The sequence below is a fragment of the Amphibalanus amphitrite genome, unplaced genomic scaffold, assembly GCF_019059575.1.
Source record: "Amphibalanus amphitrite isolate SeventyFive unplaced genomic scaffold, NRLGWU_Aamphi_draft 000698F_arrow, whole genome shotgun sequence".
Taxonomy (NCBI): Eukaryota; Metazoa; Arthropoda; class Thecostraca; order Balanomorpha; family Balanidae; genus Amphibalanus; species Amphibalanus amphitrite.
The window spans coordinates 36,992-58,330 of record NW_024882192.1 but is presented as its reverse complement, the minus strand read 5'-3'; the positions used below and the strand labels follow the sequence as shown (position 1 = coordinate 58,330).

General features: G+C 50.4%; 2 protein-coding genes across 2 annotated transcripts in view; one reads left to right on the top strand and one right to left on the bottom strand.

Moving 5' to 3' along the window:
• The first annotated feature begins 2,168 nt into the window (after positions 1-2,168).
• LOC122364805 (zinc finger protein Gfi-1b-like) lies at positions 2,169-2,990 on the top strand. The gene is made up of 3 exons (XM_043335560.1): positions 2,169-2,281; positions 2,579-2,760; positions 2,983-2,990. The coding sequence occupies exons 1-3, from the start codon at positions 2,169-2,171 to the stop codon at positions 2,988-2,990; spliced, it is 303 nt and encodes a 100-aa protein (XP_043191495.1).
• A 3,581-nt stretch (positions 2,991-6,571) lies between these two features.
• LOC122364808 (sarcosine dehydrogenase, mitochondrial-like) overlaps positions 6,572-21,339 on the bottom strand; it is a gene marked incomplete at its 5' end in the record, with an annotated part of 48,810 nt that continues 34,042 nt past the window's right edge. Inside the window, 7 exons of the mRNA XM_043335564.1 lie at positions 6,572-8,832; positions 9,203-9,328; positions 10,143-10,273; positions 10,498-10,646; positions 16,795-16,895; positions 18,345-18,492; positions 18,785-18,985. Of these exons, the coding sequence (XP_043191499.1) occupies positions 8,366-8,832; positions 9,203-9,328; positions 10,143-10,273; positions 10,498-10,646; positions 16,795-16,895; positions 18,345-18,492; positions 18,785-18,985 (1,323 nt within the window). The remainder of the gene's footprint in view (positions 8,833-9,202; positions 9,329-10,142; positions 10,274-10,497; positions 10,647-16,794; positions 16,896-18,344; positions 18,493-18,784; positions 18,986-21,339) is intronic.

The window sequence follows — 21,339 nt, the reverse complement described above, 5'->3', positions numbered from 1 at the left end:
GTGTCACTTTTGTAATTGTTGCAATATCTCGGTAACTACTTGGCCGATTGCGCTGAAAGTTGGCATGTAGGTAGGCACCCACTAGGCACTGCATATCCATGTGCCAGAGTTGGGGTGCTGCTGCACGTGCGCACGTGCAGGGGTCGTTTCCAGATCTCGAGAACGGCTGGACCGATGGCGCTCAAATTTGGTACACAGTTAGGGACCAGTTAGTAGGGTGCCGTGCACAAGTCAGTTGGGACCCATTTTGCACGTGCGCACGTGCAGGGTGCCGCTCCCAGATCTCGAGAACGGCTGGGCCGATTGTGCTCAAATTTGGCACATTGCTAGAAACCGGTCAGTAGGGTGCCGTGCACAAGTCAGTTGGAGGTACCCCCTCGAAATTTCGCACGTGCAAGACTCACCCCCTCGCTCGCTCCGTTAGTCGCCCCAAAAGGCGCTATACTGGTTTATGATAAAACGACAACAAAAGTGCTGGTGGCCAGTATTGCGAGGAAAGAGATGCCACATCCCATCGCTGTTCCTTCTCGGGAACTAAGCAACTGAATATTTCAATGCTTGCCATTACCTCGGAAATCGGTGAAAGGTTTTCCACTTGTTGATAACTGCTTCGTTTGTGGATGTTCTTTCTGCCTACAGCATAGACTCACATTCGGTTACCTCAGCCTCGGTTAGCTCGGCGAGTCAGAGTGGGCGGGGCCAGCCAGTCGTCCGCGCGGACGCATCGACATCGATGTAGCCAATCCGGGGCCGTCTTGACTCGTTCTCTAGTTGGCGCCCTCTTATGAGACATAATCATAAGACAAATTAACAGCGAGCGTTGGACATTGGATGTTATCGGGCATGGCAAAACACGTCTACCCTGTAAATCACACAAACCCATATTGTAGGTCCATCACTCCCAATCTGAGTTAATATCGCCGGTGCGGAGACCGTCGGCGTCTCAGAGGGCGGGGGAGATGGGGGGAAGTGCGGGAGGGGAGATCTGGAAGCCCACCACCTGATCAGAGGTTCGGTACCGGTCAAAGGTGTGGTTCGCTTCGGGCTGCTGCTGTTCGAACAGGGCGCGGTACCGGCACTTGGTTCCAAATTGACCTAATTGCTCTATGATTTGACTGGGATGGTACCGCATAGAAGTGACGTCGTAAGAATTTGAGTGTGCTCGAAACCGTATTTGCTCAGAAAGCGTATCACTTCACTTATGTGGGAGCAGAGTATCGTCAAACGTTTCAGTGGTGCTTTTCAGCTAGTACTACCTCCCTCCGAACTGCAAGGTAAGCTGCTCCTTGATTGGTTCATCTTAAATTAAGCGTGGTCGGCTCCTGAAGAGAATGTTGTTGTTAAAGCTAAAAACTTTCAATTGCAGTGCAGTGCTAGCCAACTATGCCTAAATTATTGTTCGTGAATCGCATTGAACTTGAGACCTGAAGAATTTAATCTACATTGGCGCACGCTCTAAGAAAATTTTCCTTGGATAGCACAGCAAAATATTGATTGTACTTGATTTGAATCTGATATGCCAGTTTTACATATTTCTTGAGCACAAAACAAACTGTAGATTAATACGTCGAATGCATTCAGTATCATATTCAGTAGGCATTATTCAAAACCTGTGTTCTGGTATATTTAAATACATAAGCTCTTCTTTTTTCTCAGAGCCGAGGGATGGCACAAGATCACTGACGTCACCCTTTGCCTCTGCTCTTCCTGACACTCCGTCCTACTTCTCAATACCCTGGTCCCGTCAAGAACAGTCGACATCTCCTGCTGCCACACGGTCACTCCTGCTCGGGAGTGCTGACTTCAGCACTGTTCCCGGCCACGAACAGACACCTCAACGCCCTCCGGAGCGACCGCAGCCCTGGCGAGGTCAGGTCCTGCGACCCAGGCCGAGGGTGCCTCTGTGGGCGACCCTGCCGCCGCCGCTGCCACCTCCACAGCTACCTCCGCTTCCGCCGCTGCCGCCACTGCCACCGGAACAACTCTGTTGGCTGAGGTCTCTCTTGGCGCTGCGACCCATGGAGGTGAGCAGACCTTCGAACGGCTCCTGTAACTTCCACTGGTCGCGGGTGGTGCCCGGTCCGGCCCTCCAACACCCAGAGGTTGGATGGAGGGAAAGATTGCGTGAGATGGGATCGCTGTCCCATCGCAGAGACGACGGGAGTGTAATGGGTGATGGAAGAAGGCGGCGTGGAGAGTCCTTCGGCCAAACGGAGGATACCGTAACCTCTGAAACAAATAGCCGCACTGACTTAGACGAGCGCGGCGCAGCGCAGAAACGGTGAGCTCGTATGGCTATTTCAAGGTGGACAAGTTCTTTTTTAATTATCTTTTAAAAATGTATTGCTCAATCCTCATCTTCAGCTATGCAAGCTTACAAGTGTTGGTTATCTGTTAGCTAACTGTACATATGATTAGCAAAATGACGCTATTCTACACATTATCGTATATGGTATAGATTCAAATAAAAAACTTTCCTTATGATTGCGTTCAAACATTGTCGTTGTAAAAGTGTTTGAACTCGGTCCACCTCGGTAACTGACGCGCTGACACTGTTGTTGTTGTTATTGTTTTTTAGGCGCTCCAGCGAATCCGACCGGCCGTTCTTCTGTGGGGAGTGCGGCAAGCAGTTCCGTCGCGCGTCCACCCTATCCACCCACCTGCTCATCCACTCGGACACCCGGCCCTACCCGTGCCACTTTTGCGGGAAGCGCTTCCACCAAAAGTCCGACATGAAGAAGCACACCTTCATCCACACTGGTGAGACCGCAGCTCATCGGGGAATTCGGGCTCTTTGTGTTCCACGTTAGTATTTGTAGAATGTTATAAGCGCCTACATAGCTGCGTATTATGATGAAATGGTTAAGTCAACTGCACAAGATGCCGATTGGAATGCATGCTACGCAAAGATTATCGCATTTGTAATAGCAAAACACAAAAGTTGTCTGTTTTATGGCTCTTTCTTGTTCGTGCTGTGCGCAGTGTTTTGAAGTTACCTTCAATTACCAATTTGTTTCCCTTCATTTGCAGCATTAGATACCCAGTGATTTGAAATAGGTCTACTTTGAGCAGTTGACGAGACACGTTACACTGCAATTTAACCACTTGCCTTCTCACGTTCAGCCAGTCAGAGGCTTCTAACCGCTTATCAGCGACCTTCTAGTAGATCTATTCCCCGCTCGGCCGCCCGTTCAGGATCGGCACGGCCAGGCGGCGAAAATCACGCTGTGAATCTCGACCGGACCGTTTAGCGGCGTCTGTGCCGTCATTTAGCGAACCCCATAAGGCCGGCGGCCAGCTCTGCCGCTGCATTTTTAACAGCTCGGCCGATCGGAGGCGGAGAGGGGAGCGATTTAGAACTGCCCCCGGGCAGTCGGTGCGGGCGGCCCCTCGCCCCAGCTTGGCCCCAGCCGTCTGTCACTCTGAGCGGTCGCGGCAGAATTTCGGCGCTGGCACCGAGTGGCACACGTGATCAGCATTGCCCGGTGCTTCCCCGTCGTCTGGCTACCGGTATTCAGGCAGAAAGTGTCCGTTTCTGTCCGTTTTAGGGATGTGGATTTTATTAGGCGCTCGATCAATGAGTGGAGACGGGTCCCACGGGAGCGGGAGCCGTTTTTGACCAGTAAGATGGTAACACTGGGGAACGTTAGGGGCAGCGGTCAGCTGTCTGCCGAAATGGCGCCGGAAGCTCCAAGGGCGGAGCGGCAGGAACAAGGATCAAGGCAAATTGGTTAGTTTTTTTTTTGCTGATTAACTTATCCATCATCGTATAAAGACAAGTGTGATAAAAACAAAAGGCTATTTTACAATATTTCAAAACAAATTTTGACTATGAGGACAATGCAAAAAAAAAATCGAGTTACTTGTGTGTAAAAGCCCAGCGCCAGTTAGCCAAAGCGGCGGCTGCTAGCTCTGCTGTGCCGGCTCGCCGTCCCTGTGGGAACATGGAGACGTGCGCGGCATCTGACGGTTCAGCTCTGGTGGAAGAATGAGGTGGCTGGCAGTCGGCAAAGATTCGCTAAAAACAGTTGTCTAGTGCACAGTGGGCTGTCAGTGCACGCTACAAGCTACAGCTAACGACTGCAACAAAAAGCATAGCCACTTTCGCACAACTTTGTACCGTTTGCGTCCTTTGATTGCACCATAATTTATTGCTCGTGCCCACTTAAAACTCTTTCTGGACGTTTTACCCTTCATATCCCATTGACAGCGGCAATGGTTTATATACTGTTATAGGTGTACTTCCTGAATGTCAGCCACATTTTTGTGTGATCCGCTGGTAGGTGAGAAGCCTCACCTGTGCCAGATCTGCGGGAAGGCGTTCTCCCAGTCATCCAACCTGCTCACGCACACTCGGAAACACAGCACCATGAGGCCGGTCCCCTGCCCGCACTGCTGGCGTACCTTCCTGCGAAAGGTGAGCGCACTACTGCATTCAATCGCGAACAGCAAAACAAAGCCCAACTTCTAAAGCCACATCTAGCTGCACGTATGTGCAAATGGTCATCGGTCATTCCATCAGCATTCTAGACAACGAAATTCCAAAACTTGGTGCAATTATCTGTGCTCGTCGAACGTAATATTTTCTGTGAATATGTCTTGCGTTTCAGACGGATCTTCAGAGACACGAGGAGACCCACCGACGCCCTCCACGACCGCCGGACGGCACAGGGTCCAGCGCGCTGACTCCAAAGGACGAGACTTCAACCAGCCCAGCAGAAGAAACTACTCGGAAAGGGGTACATAATCAGTCATGGATGTAGGTTGTAGCACTTGCGAGTACGTTTAGATTTGCTCATGCTTTTTCATGTGCACTATCGCCCGGCTATTATCATTAGTGCATCAGTGTGCATTTCAGGCGTACAGATAGTAGGCAAGTGCTTTTAAAACATAACCACGATAGTGCAATATGCAAAGTATGTGCAAATACTATTTAGACCTAAAAGAGAGCTATTTCGTTCCGCATCATTGATGTAACCTTTAGCCTTCTTGTGAATTTTTCCTTGTAGGCAGAAATAAACACATTACTATACGAATACATGCATTCCCATTTACGATTTTAATGATATACGGATCCAAACGAACACCAGTGATATTCGTCAGTCATTTTAACTTCTCTATTCTTCGCCACAAATCAATGTCACTTCCCCCGCATAGCTTCCAACTGCTCTTATCACGCTCGGAGTCCGACTGGAGAGACGTGGGCGGCGAAGTCCCGAACTACAGCTAGACAGATGTCGCCGAGGTGCACCAGAAGTGAGGCATCAACTGTGAGGCCGAGGTGACTGAAGGAGACTGAGACGGTGACTGTCTGCGTACTACCATGTCCTAGGTGTAAACTAGTAACTACACTTGCTGTTCATGCAATCCAAGCGTGAGAAGTGCAACAGGTGTGGACTCAATTCGAGACTCGCTTGGAGCGTTTTTTTTTTTTTAAACAGAGGACACGAGAAAAATCAAAATTTAGGTAATCAGACAATCATCACATCATAGGTTAATCAAAGTTAGATAACTGGTGCATGGCTTCTAGAATTATTGTGTCTTCATCAATTACCAATAAGCTCACTTCAAAATTACCACCACATACGTTACATAGCTCTGCCAAATATTTAGCTCGGGAAAGCTCGGGAAGCTCGGGAAATTTATATTGCATTGATTCCAAGCATTGTTATTAGGAGGCATACCTTTTTTTGCGGCCGCACACCAGTGAGGCTGTAGCACAGCTGAGCTGCGGCTCCCGGTGGAACCAGCGATGGTTGTTTGTTCACAACCGACTCTCAGCTACCCACAGACCGTGACCCCGATCACGCCGCCGCCGACCTGCGCCGATATCGATGGGCCGAATTTCACGGCGCAAACATTCTGCGCTCCGCCACATAAAGCTCTGCCCTATGAGCGCCGGCAGCGGACGGTGCTGTTTTCTCGGGCCGAGCCGCGGCAGAGCCGGAAAACAGCAGCATTCGGTCCGCGGCCGGCGACACCGCCGCGAGAAACGACCGGCAATATGGGAAGGTACGAGAGAGCTCCGCGACGTCCGGTCGCCGGCGCTTCCCACACGCCCGCGCGGCTGTATATCATAGCGCCGCGCCGAGCGTTGTCGCACTGCTCCGTAATCGTGTTTGGGTGGTTATCGCACCGGGACAGCGTGGAGGGTAAGCAAGCGGTCTCAATTTCCCACTGTCTCCCTTTAACAGCTTATCACGATTTAATGTAATTTATTGCCGGCTGGTAATCAGAAAGTGGCTTCTTCTCACCCAGACTCAAGTGTAAATAATGGATGATGTTGAGATGTCCAGTGGTGTTGCACTTTGTATACTGTAAATTGTGAATCATGTGGTCTCCCCAGTATGCGTGATTATAGACCTTGTCAGAGATAGTCTCTTTCATCTGTGCCACTTTATGCCTTCCCGGGAGGGCAGTTCCTAGTGAGCGCTATGGAGGGCTTTATATCTACGAGTATGCATTCTCTATGGCTGGTGTACTAAATCCAGTTAGATAGTATGACACATTGCGAACACCCAATCATCGATGGATAACTGCTCGCAAATGCATTTATCACAATTATCACAATTTATTACACAGAAACAGTGCTTATGTCGAACACCGACAAAATCATACACAATACAGGCATAATATACCGGCGGATGGTGAACGTACAACTAATATAAAACAGCAAACAGAGCATGTGCAAGTATATAACCATTGCATTGCGAAATCTAAAATATAAACAACAGATTGAAGCCAGATCGCACGATTCAATTGGATGCATCGTTCAATATGAAAACACATCCAGTAATGATTCTTTCGAAGCACTGGTTTGCACTCCGGCTAAATCTACAGTGGTACTGGTAGCACTCATGCGTTCACCTTCACATTATACTGATGAGGAGACAGCTGTTTTTGCGAATATTGGTGTTAATGTGATCGCCAAACATACCAGCAGCCTCGTGGTATTAGGTAACTAAGGTCGTGGGACTGCGTTAGATGCCGACATATTTGTTTCACACGATTCTTCACCAAATGAGTAATAAGCTGTTCGGCTTACTATTCGGAATAGCCATTAGATTACCAAACACAGATCCAGTTACACCACTCAACTGCAGCGCTTAATTACCATAGGTATTGCATTGCTTCGTTACACATGCTGCTTCCTTACTGTCTACAGAAGAGCTCATGTCATGTCTTCCGCGTCCGTTCGGTATTGGAGCCCGACCCAAGGAAGCATGCCTAATTGTGCGCTCTATTGTAGGTATAGCACTTATAGCACTGCACCATTAGAGCCATTAAAACGTAGCAGTGCAACTATATCCAGTGACCGTAGCACACAGCAAAAGATAATTACTCATAACCGCGGAAAGATACCGCGGTTTGATGCAAACATGCTAATTCTCGCAGACTCCTGGTGAGTCTGGCCATTATAACTTAACATCAAACCATCATAACTTACGGGGTACAGCACAATATGCAGTAAACAATACAAACAATAGCGACTATTAACGTAAAACAACAATGGCTATATAATCATACAGCTAGTGATTGCATTTATCCGCATTTAACGTGCTTAAGCACCGCCGACCAGCGAGAGCCAGGTCGGTCAGCAACAGCCATACACATTACACCGATCCAATTACCGAACTACTAGATTCACATATCCGTTCAGATACATTGCGCTTCACGCTACGCCACCACACAGACCTCCGAGTAAGGCATGATCATTGCCACAAGCCAGAATGTGGGTTGAGATTGCCTAGCATAGTGAAGTGAGGGGTTACGAGTGAGCTTGTGGAATAGGCATTCCGCTTGGTATGCTGAAAAAACTTGCGTTGCGAAAATTAGAAATGCCTCGGCACACGCGAACAGTTCAGGATGTTGTGATGCTCGAAATGTTCTCCTATCACTAGCTTTACCGGATTTCCTATCCAATCCATATAGTTTTATCATATCAGCCAATCGTTGAGCCATCGCAACCCATCGACGGTAAAAGATGTTGGCGGTGTTCGGATGTTCGGACGTTCACGTGCTTCGTCATCACCGTCTTATGTCCCTTTCCAGTTACTCCGATGTCCCCCTTTTCTCTCCCTCTCCATCCACCGCCCTGACTCCTTCCTTTAGTCCCCATACATACCTTCCCAAACTCCCTGCCCCTACATTCTCTTTCATTTTCCCGTCCTGTCCCTCCCTCCCGTCCACTCCACTGTGCCTGTGGTCCGCCTAGACCACTGCGCGAACCATGACCTCCCATCAACTCCACTGTCCCCACAGCATTCCTAGACGGCTGCACGCACCATCCCGTCTCCACACTGTCCCCACGGCCTTCCTAGACGGCTGCGCGCACCACCTCCCCACCCCTGCCCCCACGACCTTCCTAGACGGCGGCGCGCACCACCTCGCCGTCGAGCTCGCCGTAGTCGCCCTGCAGCCGGCGACTCTGCGGGTCAAACGGAGCCTTCAGGTGCAGCTCGGCCGGCACCCGCTCCCCCATCACGTCCAGCTCCCAGACGGCCTCCCGCAGGAAGGCGTTGGTGACCTTGCCGCCGTCCGGCCGCCGCACGTACCCGTAGGCTACCATCCGGTCCAGCGCGAACGCGTGCTCGGCGCGGCGTACGAAGCCGACCGGCGCGCCGTTCATCCAGATGCCCTCGAGACCCCAGAGGGCGCGCGGCTGGGGCAGGCTGAGGGTCACCAGCCGGCGATGGACGCCCTCCGCCTTCTGACGCTCCACGGCCTCCCGGCCGGCGAACGACTGGTCCGTCTTCAGCTTGCAGGTGAAGAGCATGCCGGCCTCCTGCGGCTTGTCGTCCGGACGGATCTCAGCGTGCCAGTGCTTGTAGCCTGTGCGTGGAATCGGGTGGGGCGAGTTAGTCAATAAGGAAATTTTGCAACGATAGACAAGGAAGTGGGTGATAAACAGCTAAACCACAATCGGACACGTGCTCGTCATCGATACAGTTGATGGTGCCTCTTCAGGCAACATCATCTCAAATGTCGACGGTCACTGTCAACCCTTCACAGTAGACAGCTAAACGCTACTCTCACTTCCCATTTTACGTGACCGGTGAAATGTCATAACCCCGATTAGACCGACCCCATTTGCCAGCTGAGCCTCCCGTTCCGTCGGCGTTCTATCGCTGCGAGTCTGGCCCACTTCAGTGGGCTGTCCACCTCCCCTCCCCTTCCCCTCCCCCTCCTCTTCGCTGCTGACCTTTCTCGGCGCTCAGGCTGTCCATCGCCCGGTAGCCGGCGTCCCTCAGGCCAAACTCGGCGCCGGCAGCCTTCAGCAGGCGGTAGACGGTCACCAGATCGCCGGAGGGTATGTGTAGCTCCCAGCCTGGGGCAGAGGTCAGGCCAGGTCAGATCGGCAGCATGTATTGCGGGGGGTGAGGTGTGTGAGGCTAAAACCATCTGTGTAACGTCCCCAGACAGAAACAAGTATTAGACCTTGCACGTGCCTCGAAGAACATAGTGCAATTGATCAGTTCAGCTGACGCACGTATGGATTGCAATATGTTTCCCTCGACATATTTTGTTTTTGCTCCAGCACCACAAAGCTCCGAGACTGGGAGATCAAATGAAGTTAACCTCGCCGAGCAGACCGGCATAGGACCGAGTTATTTGGATGCGTGACAGGACCAAACGCTGTGAATTTGTCTGTCGGCGTCTGTGGTGGAATAATAAAACTGCAACATTCTGGCAGCCCAACAGCCACCGGGACTGGGGAACTTCTCCATTTGCGGAGCAGCAGAGCACCACAGTGCAACAGCTGGCAATTTGCATGTGCTACGACCAGATGATTAAGGAACGGCTGCATTTCATTTGCGTGTCTACTTCAGCCGAAGAAAAAAAAAACTAGAAGGATGGGAGAGAATTGAAATTCCCCGGCTGCACTGAATGAGTAACGCTGATTGTTAGAGAAAAGTTTGATAAAAACACACCAGATAACAAGTAAAACACGGAACAAATATAGCATGAACGCGTTTCGATTATTCGCCATCAGAATGATAAATTTCTTGCCGAAACATGCCCATCAGCCGGTCATCACCCCGACCCTACGTGTCGTATACCGAGCCGGGTAAGTACATAACGATTAACGACCCCATAATCGACACTTCCGTAAAGCCCACGGTTCCATCACACGGCCTTACCGAGCTCGCCGACGAAGCTGAGGCGCAGCGCGCGGCATCGGATGCCGCCAATATCCACCATCTGAGTGGTGCCGAACGGGAACGTCTCGTTACTCAGGTCGGTCGAGGTCAGACTCTGCAGGATGGCGCGACTGGCGGGAGGCAGGGTCACCGTCAGCGGGTGGAACAGGAGTCGTCACTGGGCTCATTGAGCATGCAGTGATCGCGGGAAAACAGACGTACTTAGTTACTTCACATATAGGCTGCACAGCCTCCTGGCACCTGCAATGTTCTGAGCACAAACAACTTCAGTTGATAGTGCAACTGATTCAAGAATACAAGCCAAGTAATATCCATTTCGTCATTCCCGCCTCACCTCTTTGGTCCCTGCACGGAGAGCAGACCCATATCCTCCGACCGGTCAGTCAGAGTGACGTTCAGGCCCCGGTCCTGGATGGCGTTGGCCATGTGGGCCTTCACGTGCTCCGCGAACCCGCCGCCAACGGCCACGTAGAAGCCGCGACCCTGCGGCAGACGACAGGCACCCCGTCAGAACAAGGGAACGGTACGGCCAGCAGGCAATGCCGGATCGCAGGTCCAGGAGACAGCGATCGGGACAGGATCGTTCCATTACAGCGCCCTGGACAGATCAGATAACTCAGATATTTCGGTACGTGCACAAAGGAACGGAAGAGCCGCGGATCCCGAGTAGACGTGAATAATTGTTATCTTTGCCACAAGATGGCAGTAGTGTATGCACCTGGAATGTATACTGTTCCGCAAGGCTTGCCGCTGAATCAACAGTTCGCCCGCCGCTCGCACTACATCTGTTAACGCATTCAAACCAAGCACATATGGATGGTGACCAGTAGGCGGGTCTGCCGATGCTGAATCCTGCTAGGAGGCTGGGTCCGAATCCTGTGTTTCTTTATTTCACTGAGCACGCTCAGTGGAGGACAAGTTTGCATCTGCATTGCCAGCACGAGCTCGGTTCGATGTTTTCCCGACTATTCTGCGCTGGATTTAATCATACTCATGCTTGAAGTGTGGAACTAAACTTTTTTAAGTCCCCAAGAGCTGCTGTTGTACAAACTCTAAAGTCTAAAGTCTAAGCAAGCAATGTGTGTATGGGAAGTAGCGTGCACCACATTGAAGACAAACAAAAGAAAGGTTCGTCTGACGTAAGGCAAGCTGAAGAACAAATAAGCAGTTTTATCACTTTACAAGTGGGATTTTAATTACATGCGGACATGCGGACTGTGTGTAAAATAAGGCATAGGTACCTATAACGAGCCAAGCGGTAATGGCCACGCCATGTGTGGATCACTCATGATCGTAAATAGATACATAGTTACATGCATACAATATGTACGTGCATATGAATTCTGGTAAGTACGCAAGACAATATGCACTAGAATTTCACAAGATGACGGTTACTGGGCTATATATAGGTAGTTACACGACATTGTCAATTACGTGAAGGGTAGATATATGGCCAAGAGTAACAAACTTTATTTCAAGTGCCCATTTAAGGAAGCGTTCTGTTAAGTATACCAACGTAATTCTCGAACTGTATTTTTCGTGCCCGTGGGCCGACACTTGAGAACGCTGTGGTCGGTTTGTTAGCCGCGGCGGCTCGTCAGAAACGTACCGCTGTTATAATTGACTGGTGGTCGGCTGAGCTCCCGCCGGAGTCCGACGCTCTCGCCAGAGTCCGACGTTCCTCTCGGAAGAGTCAGACTCGCTCGCCAGTCACACACCGCTCTCGGCCGGCGGCCCTGATTGGACGCATAGTCGGACCGAGCTTGCTGCGTGCCGGCCCCGATTGGCAGATGAAAAATGCACGGCCCCCATGGCGCGGGCATCTGATGGCCAGTCGGAGCTATAACGCCTCGGAATCCGCCGGGATCGTAATGCGCCTATGAATGATAGCGCAGGTGAGCTCCTTTGTGAGCGGTAAATGGAGGGAGGTGTGTAAGATCGACTGTCGGCCAGATATCAGATGGATTCTTAAAATCCATAGGTTTCTAAGACACCTCAGCCGTTGTTCATTTTCCTGCTGTATCTCTCCATCTACATCTCTCTCCATCACCGTTTTTCTTGCTCTCCCTGTCTGTCTCTCTCCTCCTGCTCTCTTTTCTATTTCTTTTATTTACTGGGTTTTGGTAATAGTTATTCGACCATTGCTGGAAGAAGATGAATTGAAAAAATATATATGTTAGTATTATATATTTACGCATTTGTAGCACAGCAACGCAATGCAAAATATTTTTACTCAGTTTAGTAGAAACGTCTGCATTTTATTTTCCAGTCAGTCCTATGATTGGTTATAACCACTGACCTCAGGCGTTTCCAGACTGATGTTCGACCACACAGGCCAGCCATTAACCCGCGCCCCGCTGGGCTATTCAGCCATACGCGCCCTGCTGGGGGGGGGGGGGGGGGGGGGCAGATTCTGCCCCCCCTGTCTAACTTCCGAACCGATGGTCGTAGAAAGACGGGGAAAACGGCAATCGAAAGCTCTCAACAAGGCGGATCTTAAGAGCCCAAATTTTTTTGCTTAAGTAGGTCAGAGGTCAGGTCAAGGTCAGGTCAAGGGTACAAAATGCAAGTTTCTACAGTATCGGCCTTGCACCGTAGTTGCCGAAGAATGGACTGAGACTGATTGCCCAAAACGTGTTCTTAGACTACCAAGACAATATTCGTTGCACACAATGTCATTCAAAGGTCAAGGTCAAGGTCAGGTCAGGTCAGGTCAGGTCACCAAAAACTAAATATAGAAAAGGGCATGTGCGACGCATGTTTTATGGGTCATTTTACTCATGGAATTCAATAGGCACACTCAATAAGTGATATGGACCACCTCTGGATGAATTTCAGGTCGAGGTCAGGTCAAGGTCAGGTCAAGTGAGGTCAAATTTTGAAGTTGGTTGTTAAGTCCTAAAAAGGTGTCTATCCGATGCAGTTTTTCACGGCAAATCGAATGGTGCTATTTTTGTTTCCGTACGAGGTCTAGAACTTCCAAAAAAATCATTTTCCAAAAAAATTGTGTGTCGCGACGTCATAAAATTTTGAATAACTCCCACATTTTTGAACCGATTCTTCTAAAAATTGGTGTGTAGGTGCACATAGACCACTTCTTTGACATATATTCCGGTTTTTTTCGATAAACTCAAAATTTTGGATTTTATAAATATTTTCCCAAAAAAGTCAGTTTTTTGGAAAAACTTTGGCCAAAATCCAAAATTTTCAAAAAACCGAGATAGCCATTTGATAGACAACGTAGAATCACGTATAACCTTTTTTGTTACGTCTTGATTCCTTTAAAAATGAAGATGTTAGCGGCGTTTGAAATTTTGCCGTTTTTGAGGCGAAAATTGCGAACATGACGTCACTAAAACGTCAATTTCTCAAAATTTTTCCAACGGATTTCGCTCAAATTTTCAGGGAACGTGTCAAATTGATGTATGATAAGGTACTGAAAGTTTGACGTCGCTGGCGTAACGCGTTTAGAAGTTATTGGCGAAAAACGGGAGGGGGGGCAGATTCTGCCCCCCCCAGCGGGGCGCGGGTTAAGTACCTACTACAATCATACCGGGCGTCCCTGGTGACGGTTCTGCCGGCGCCTCTATGGGTCAGTGACCGCCCGCTGCCACTGGGGTCCCGGGTCCGGGGTCCGGAGTCCGGGCCCGGGTCCAGGGCGTCTCCGGCGGCCGGTAATGGCTCGACTGCGGCCTTTGTTCACCGTTCACCCTCCGTGGACAGCGTCAATGGCGATCGGCCGCCAGCCGACGCACCGGGCAAATCTGATCATCGCGTCAGCCCGGGTACCTGACCCCGTCCGAGTGGCGGGTGATGGGAGGCTGTGGGAGCGGGTCGGCCAGAGCGGCGGAGCTGAATGGTGTGAGAGGTTACGGGTGGTATGGCAACAAAATATGAAATTGTGCAATGTCGATAGCTGTTACAACAGCGCTGGGGCAGCCGCAGATATCCCGCAGTGGTCGCCACTGTCCTACCGCAGTCTAATAAAAGCACCGGCAGTTCAAGAACAGCCCGGCCCGTGGCGCCGCCGTGCCAGTAGCGTAACAATGCCTCCGGTCGTCTGCCAATCGACTGTATGGCTGGGCGCGCTCCGTGTCGACCGCCGCCGCACGGGCAAATAAAACTCGTTCCGAAGTCGGCGGCAGCGGCGGCGCGTGGTTCAGCGGCGCGTTAACTCGATATGGTGTCCATTCGGACGGCCGTATCACGGCAGGTCCGCGGGGCCCGCCGCAGACGGAGGCAGGCCGCCGACCCGCCGCGGCCGCCCGACGCCGGCCAACTCGGCCCAAACGACCACTGTTGAGAGGCAGCGCGCCTCGGCGGCTCGGCCGACCAACAATGAGGCCATGTCGGCGTTCATTTCGCGAATCGTGTTACGGTGCTCTGATTAGCATAGTGGGCTGAACAGCTGTCTGGGAGCCGGTTAAAATTCTGGCGGCGCGCATCCTATGAAAATAAATAACGAAAGTGGGTGGCTGGCCGGCTAGCATTGAATCTATTCGGTTTGGGCATCCGTCGGTGTTTACGCTTTGAGTGGGAGCTTAGTTCAGCTGCTGGCAGTGGACTTGCAGGGGGTAAAGTCAGACTAATCATTACTGACTCCCGCGCTACAAGATGTTCTGTTTCATCTCAACGGTCGCGTTTGTTTGCATTGTAGAATATCACACACAAGTTTGGTCTCCGAACTTTTATGTGGCATAAAATCAGTGTAAACTCGATGAACGGGCTCGTTTCGTCCATGGTATTTGATGCTCAAATATCTGTAAACCTGCGGGCTGAGTTGGCCAAAGTTAGTGCCCGGTTCCCGATCGGACTCTGTGATAGGTCAGCGATATAACTCAGGAAAAGATCACCGACCTGTTCTCATGGTAAGAGGTCGAGAGGTTACTGCCCCAGCTGAATCTCAATGCATTTGGACGGCAGGTACTGACGGCGTCTCACAGCCTACGCAAAGTTAGCTTGCTGAAGAAATTTCAGGTCTGGCTAGTGCAGCATAAGGACTACTAGTGAGGTCAGGTCAGGCTGGGTAATGCTGAGTCACACCATAAACGTCACATTATCAGGTCAGGCTCATGACATCAGGTCATTTCATGTCATGCTTGGTGATGTCATGTTAGGTCAGACTGGGTCAGTTCCAAAAATTTGCTGTAATGGCGCCAGCACCACTAGGAACTTTCTAACCCGTCGCAATTCAATAGAAATCGACAGAAGCTCAGAGTACTAAATCATTAAAATCGACTTAAGTGTTCCTTTCACTGCCGAATAGATAGACGATCTAATGTGGGGAGATAATGACAATCGCTGCTAACCGATGCAAGATAACCACCCGCGCCCGTATTTTTGGACCAGCGTACTCGGAAAGTTTGCCCCCATTGACTACTTATCGGAAATCGATAGGGAGGCGGGCAGCGGTGTCCCTCTCAGTGCTGCCCCAGTCCAGAGATAGGGGTTCGCCGCACACAGCTGGGACAGGGCTGTGCCGGGAGGGTCAGTCCAGTGGTCCTGACTCAGGGCATCACCCTGGGTCCATCACCTCCCCCTCCCCTCCCACCCCGCGAGTTAGCCGGCCAGATAGCCCCTTCCCACAGAGGGCGAATGGCGTGGAAACGAAAATCCGCCGACATCGGACCTTCCAGTCTGCTGACCGATCATACAATGACTGCTGCACCAGCAGCGGTCCACGCTGTCAGCGCCGACTCCGTGGAACAGAACACCGGGTTCAGCTGACAAAATTGGGCGTTTGTGCAATAGTCGTTGCATTTAAGAGTGGGGCTTCAGTAGCACGCTCCCCTTGGAGTATGTTAATGTCTGATATCCAGGCCACGCCTAGTTTGATGTAGCGTCTGAAAACTTTACGCATCACTTAGTCTAACTTTGTGAAATTTGTTCTGTGTTTAGACCGTGCGTTCTCTCAGAAAATCTATAGAATGGAGGGAGCAGCGAAGCTGCGATCGCTTTCTGAGACGAGGCCAATAAACGAAGAAAAAAAAGGCATTTTTTAACTTCTGGCGATCGTTCAACCCCATCAGCCAATTTACCCCGTTTTTATCAGCGACGGTCTCAATCAGTCGGGAGCTATCACCGTCTGGCTCATTTCTGTCAGAGACAAAGCGAGTCGGCTAAGGACGATATTCACCATATATTGGGCCGATATCCAGCCTAATACAGCCGTCAAAGGCGCCGCTAACCAATAGCACAATCCCAATCGGTGATCGCTCCATTTGACATGCTCCGGACGTCGCCCTGACGCTGAATGGAGACCGACTTGCGATTCCGGCGCGGTCGCGCCATCAATTTCGTTTGGGACGGTTCGCAGACGCAGGACCAAGGCCTGCCGAGCTGAAAATGTGTCCCGGGGCGGCCCGGTGCGACGTTTGGGGCCCACCGGGCCGGCATAGATGTAACGGTAATTTTGCGCGACAGTTCACAATGCTGTGCGTTCGTGTGAGATCCAAGAATCAGATGCGGCTCGGACCGGGGGTGGTATGTGCATTGTGCAGCCTCCAGGTGAGACTTAGGGCCGGTGACAGTCCCAATCGAAAGATCGCTAGATCGGGCTGCCTGCTCATCCCAAACCGGCGACCATTACGTAGCGTTAGCGTCATTTGAGGATCGCCGTGAGACTACTGACCTGGAAGGAGGGGTCGCAGGGGCCGCCCTGGCCCGGCTCCAGTACGCTGACAGTCAGATCAGACTCGATACCACCGCGATTATTCAGCATACACGTGTACACTGAAACAGGAGGGCACCATCAAAACACGCAGACAGGCGCACCATCATCGGCTTTCAATAAAACAACACAAGAGCAATATCCCAGCACTTGCAAGGGACTACAAAATACATACATAAATAGTACCCAGGTAATAACTTCAGGGCACCGAGAAACAGCGCAATCACTATCGCAATCGTTCATAGTTTCATTTATAATCATAGGGAAGGCTTTTATCAGAAGGCTTACAGCAATGCTGTTTACACACCAAATGCAAACGGGTCGCTAATAGCAGAGTTTCCGGGGGATTCGATAAGCAATATCAAGCTTTATTGTAATTCCAGAGACGATTGTTTAGCTTTAGCGCGCTAACATTAGACTACGGCTGACTGGTGGTCGCTAGTTCCTTGTATACAGCGATTCACGTAATTCCTCCTCTAAGACCGGCCTTGCCGAGGCCCCCCTAAGTGTGTGGGGTCGAGGCATGTGGTATAATCCACTGCGGGAAGTGGTCGCTAGTTTTTGTCGCAGTTCACAAATATCTGTGCGAGCAGTTCAGTTACGACATTTATGGACGGCTATGGTCAGAATCTATCGACAGCAACGCATCAACTGAATCCTGCGTCTTCTTACGTTTTTTATACCACATCGCCTAGTAAAGACGAGCTAGCTATACCTCAAACGAGTTCAAAGAGAACTCTGGCCGCCGGCCGGTGATTCATACAATGCCGATGAAGAGCTTGACAAACGCATGCTTTATCTTTACTCTGTATAAGTGTTGGTCAAAATCTCTTAATTTCCATTACAATTAATTCCGCAATAAGCAATTCTTAAGAGAAACTCGCACATTTGTATCACACAGGCCATTCATTTCCTAATCCACAGAGTCACAGTCATCCATCCAGCGTCTCCGCGCGATTTCGGTCATCACCCGACCGGCAGATTAGGAGGCCGGAAGCTCTCCACGCGATCGGCGCCCCGAACTACCGGGCCATGATCGCAGATCGGCGGCTGGTCCGTCGGAGACCGGCGCCTAATCAAGCGCCCAGATAACGGGAGCGGGTCGACGGCCGTCGGTGACAGTCCCTGGCGGCTGTCAGTGACCACGCTCCGAACCGACACACTCTGGCACATGTGATACCACGCGGTATTACATGACGCACACGGTACTTTGTGACTTTGCTGACTTGGGTTGTAATTATAATATTTCATTGTAGTGTATTGCGTCTGGAACAAAACAGAACACGCCGAACTATTTTACTCCGAAAACAGCTCGAATAAAAACAGTTCGGCATTCTATCGGAATGGTTCTATACGAATATTTCATTAGCTGGTGACAAACAATGACGCGTTACATAAGTTTGTTTTCAGTTTATTCTACCACGCGGGTTGAAGAGGGGGAAATTCGACTTTACATATGAAGTTGACGGAACTCACCCTAGGTTTCACACCAGCCAGTGCCATCGACTCACCGACGGAGCCCTCTGGCTTCTGCAGGTCGTTGGAGAAGATCCAGTCGACGGCCGCCTGCGCGTCCGGCCCCGTCACGTAGTACTTGGCGAAGTAGCTCATGTTGAAGATCGCCGCCGTGGTGCGACATGCCAGACTCTCGTCACGGATCTGCGGACGGACGGGGAGGTTACGCTAAAAATTACAGATGAGTTTAACAATAAACGGGTAAGTGAGGTCAGTTAATGCCAGGTCGGACTAGGCCAGGAAGATAGGTGGTATAAGATGAAAGCAGGAAATGAGACACGGTACTTCCACACATCTTCTAAGTGGTATTAGCAGGATACTTCCCCAGCATTGTCTACCGAAGTCCGGTTACCAGACGGTGTTCGGTGCCAGTCTGCACGACGACCCGGGCACTCCATCCTCCCCTCCCACTTCTCCGGCCGTGCTCCCCTCTCACCACGCTGTGGTGCGGCGGGAAGTCGAACGAGTACTCCTTCTTCAGGTTGTCGGCGTAGACGTGGTTTTCGTGGACGGGTGTGTCATACGCGCCGTACCAGTCGTACGGCAGTGCCGGCGCCGGGCCTGACTGCAGGCAGAACCAGCCGGGCCGCTCCCAGCCCTGCCGCTCCTGGTACTGGCAGCCCTGCTCCAGCAGCTCCTGAGGAGCGCCAGGTCAGGTCAGGTTAGGTCACAGAGCAAGTAACACAGGCCGACAGCCAGCGGCTCCACTGTATGTGGGTGGGCGCCCTGGCTTCCCCATGGATGGGGGAGGGACGGAGGGAGGGTCGGCCAGTCCCCGCCACTCCCGGGGGCTTTGTGAGCAGCCACTCATGATCAATGGACGCCGGAAACGCGGCACAGATTGGCGGCGAGAGGGCCGGCTCGCAGACACGGACACTGACGGACAGACCCTGACGGACGGCCAGATAAAACACAGCCTGCAGGACGGGGAGCAGGCGGGCCTGGACAGGTCAGACCAGTTCAGACAGACAGACGGACGGACGGACGGACGGACAGCCAGACAGCCAGCCAGCCAGCCAGCGAGACAGACAGACAGACAGACAGACAGACAGACAGGAAAGTGCAGAACAGACCTGGTTAGATACACAGTTGTCGACTAGACCAGACAAGAGACCTTTGCTAAGATACAAGTCTTTTATGCACTTGATCATTTCTGTTGAGAATTTGGTTAAAAAAAAAAACAACATGATATAGGATGCGTAATGCGTAATGAAAGGTAGGTACTTACTACTTACCTACCTATCCTATCGGCCTTCAGCGATAATACGCCATAACGATGTAAGGGGACGGCAGCGTCTAATTAATTCTAGCGGGACGGGGATAATCTAATGAACGCAGTATATGAGCGTCGTGAACGTTAGCAGATTATAGTTATATTTTTGTGAGCCATGCAAGTGGTATTCTTAGGCACAGTACGGACGTTTAAAGATACTTTGCTTCTTCCAGCTCTGAACGAACGGCGATTTAAGTTTTTATTTATTTATTTATTTATTCAGGCCTCCCTCCTACGGGCACTTGTGGCCCATTTACAGGAGGGCTCCTCCTCCTCCTGGCCCTTGTTCCCCCACCCCCCAGGCTACGGCTGAAGTGGGAGCCTACCCCACACCTGGTGACACAGCCGGGGACGACGCCCGCGGAACGGGCGGAACCGGGAATCGAACCCGGCACCGCCCGCACCGCGGGTCGACGCCTTAACCGACTGCGCCACCAGGGCCGTTTCTTCTTTTGTAATATTGTCATCCGATTCTGATTCCATATTCCGTATATACGTGTATCATATTGTGGCTGTGAGAGATGGCCGCTGTTCTAAGTTTAGCAATTCAACAAAAACGTGCTTATCTAGCTTTCTACTAAGCTGCAGTAACTTGGCCAAAGCTCTATGGGATAATGAAGGCAGTTTGGCTCCCGCAATAACTTGACATTTGTCAGACTTCAATGCACGTGTAGAATGCAGGGGGAGGCACTCGCCTTGGCCGTATATGGGCCAGAATGTCTAACGATTTCCGCCATGTTGTGTATACCAAAGTCTTGAAAAGTTGATCACTGCAATCAAACTGCAAGCATGAAGCAGCAGCACTTTTGAGTAGTGTACCTCTCACTAAACTGCACCTCTGCTACCGTACATGCAATTTATATTTCTGGTATACACAACATGGCGGAAATCGATAGACAAAAACAAGTCACCAATGCTCCTTCCAGTATATATTAGAGTTCAGTGGTAGAATGCCACAAAGTTACATATACTTGGTCGTTCATTGTTTTAAGCTATTCGATGGTGATGAACATTGGTTTGTGGCATTTTGTTACATGCTGGAGAAATAATCCATTATCTAATCATTCACAGTTTGGCCTCAATACGCCTGGAACGTTTGAGAAACTGTAGATACTGGGATGAACACATAATTACATGAAACATATCATTTAGTTTTATTAATACAAGGTTGAACTGGTTACAAAATTTAAATAGCGGATGCAGATGTCATTAATCCAAAAATATCAGCGAATGTCGTGAGACTGCCATCTCTGAAGTGGCCCTGAGCTCATTTATCATTGAAGTTTTTCCCATTGACCTATAATAAGTATAGACGAACTACTCGCGTCTTTGCGGCGTTCCTCGTCGACCAAAGAAGCAAATTGTTTTCTGAAATTACAGCGCAGGATAAGGGCAATCCTAACCTTTAAGCACGGACGTAGAAATAAAAGTTTGTTAAATATTTAACGTTAATTTATTTTAAAATGTGTATCAGAACGTTAACATTTACTACAAAACATTTATTTAAACGTTTAAGGTTTGAAGTCAAGCCTCACGAAATCGTCTCCATGGTAACGGAATAAACAAAGTCCTCGGCATCATTTATTGTTGCCGCATTGCAAATTCCGTAAGGTGTGTTGACAGTCCTGTGCATATTAAACAAGAAAAGATAGTTTGTCACCAATAAAGAGCACAAAACAAATATCAAGCACATATTGCACGTGATATGTGAATCATTT

Excerpts from the sequence above, each read along its gene's own strand:
- LOC122364805 (XM_043335560.1), top strand. The coding sequence starts at position 2,169 with ATGGGTGATGGAAGAAGGCGGCGTGGAGAGTCCTTCGGCCAAACGGAG. Across the intron at positions 2,282-2,578 it reads CGCGGCGCAGCGCAGAAACG|GCGCTCCAGCGAATCCGACC; the intron begins GTGAGCTCGTAT and ends ATTGTTTTTTAG.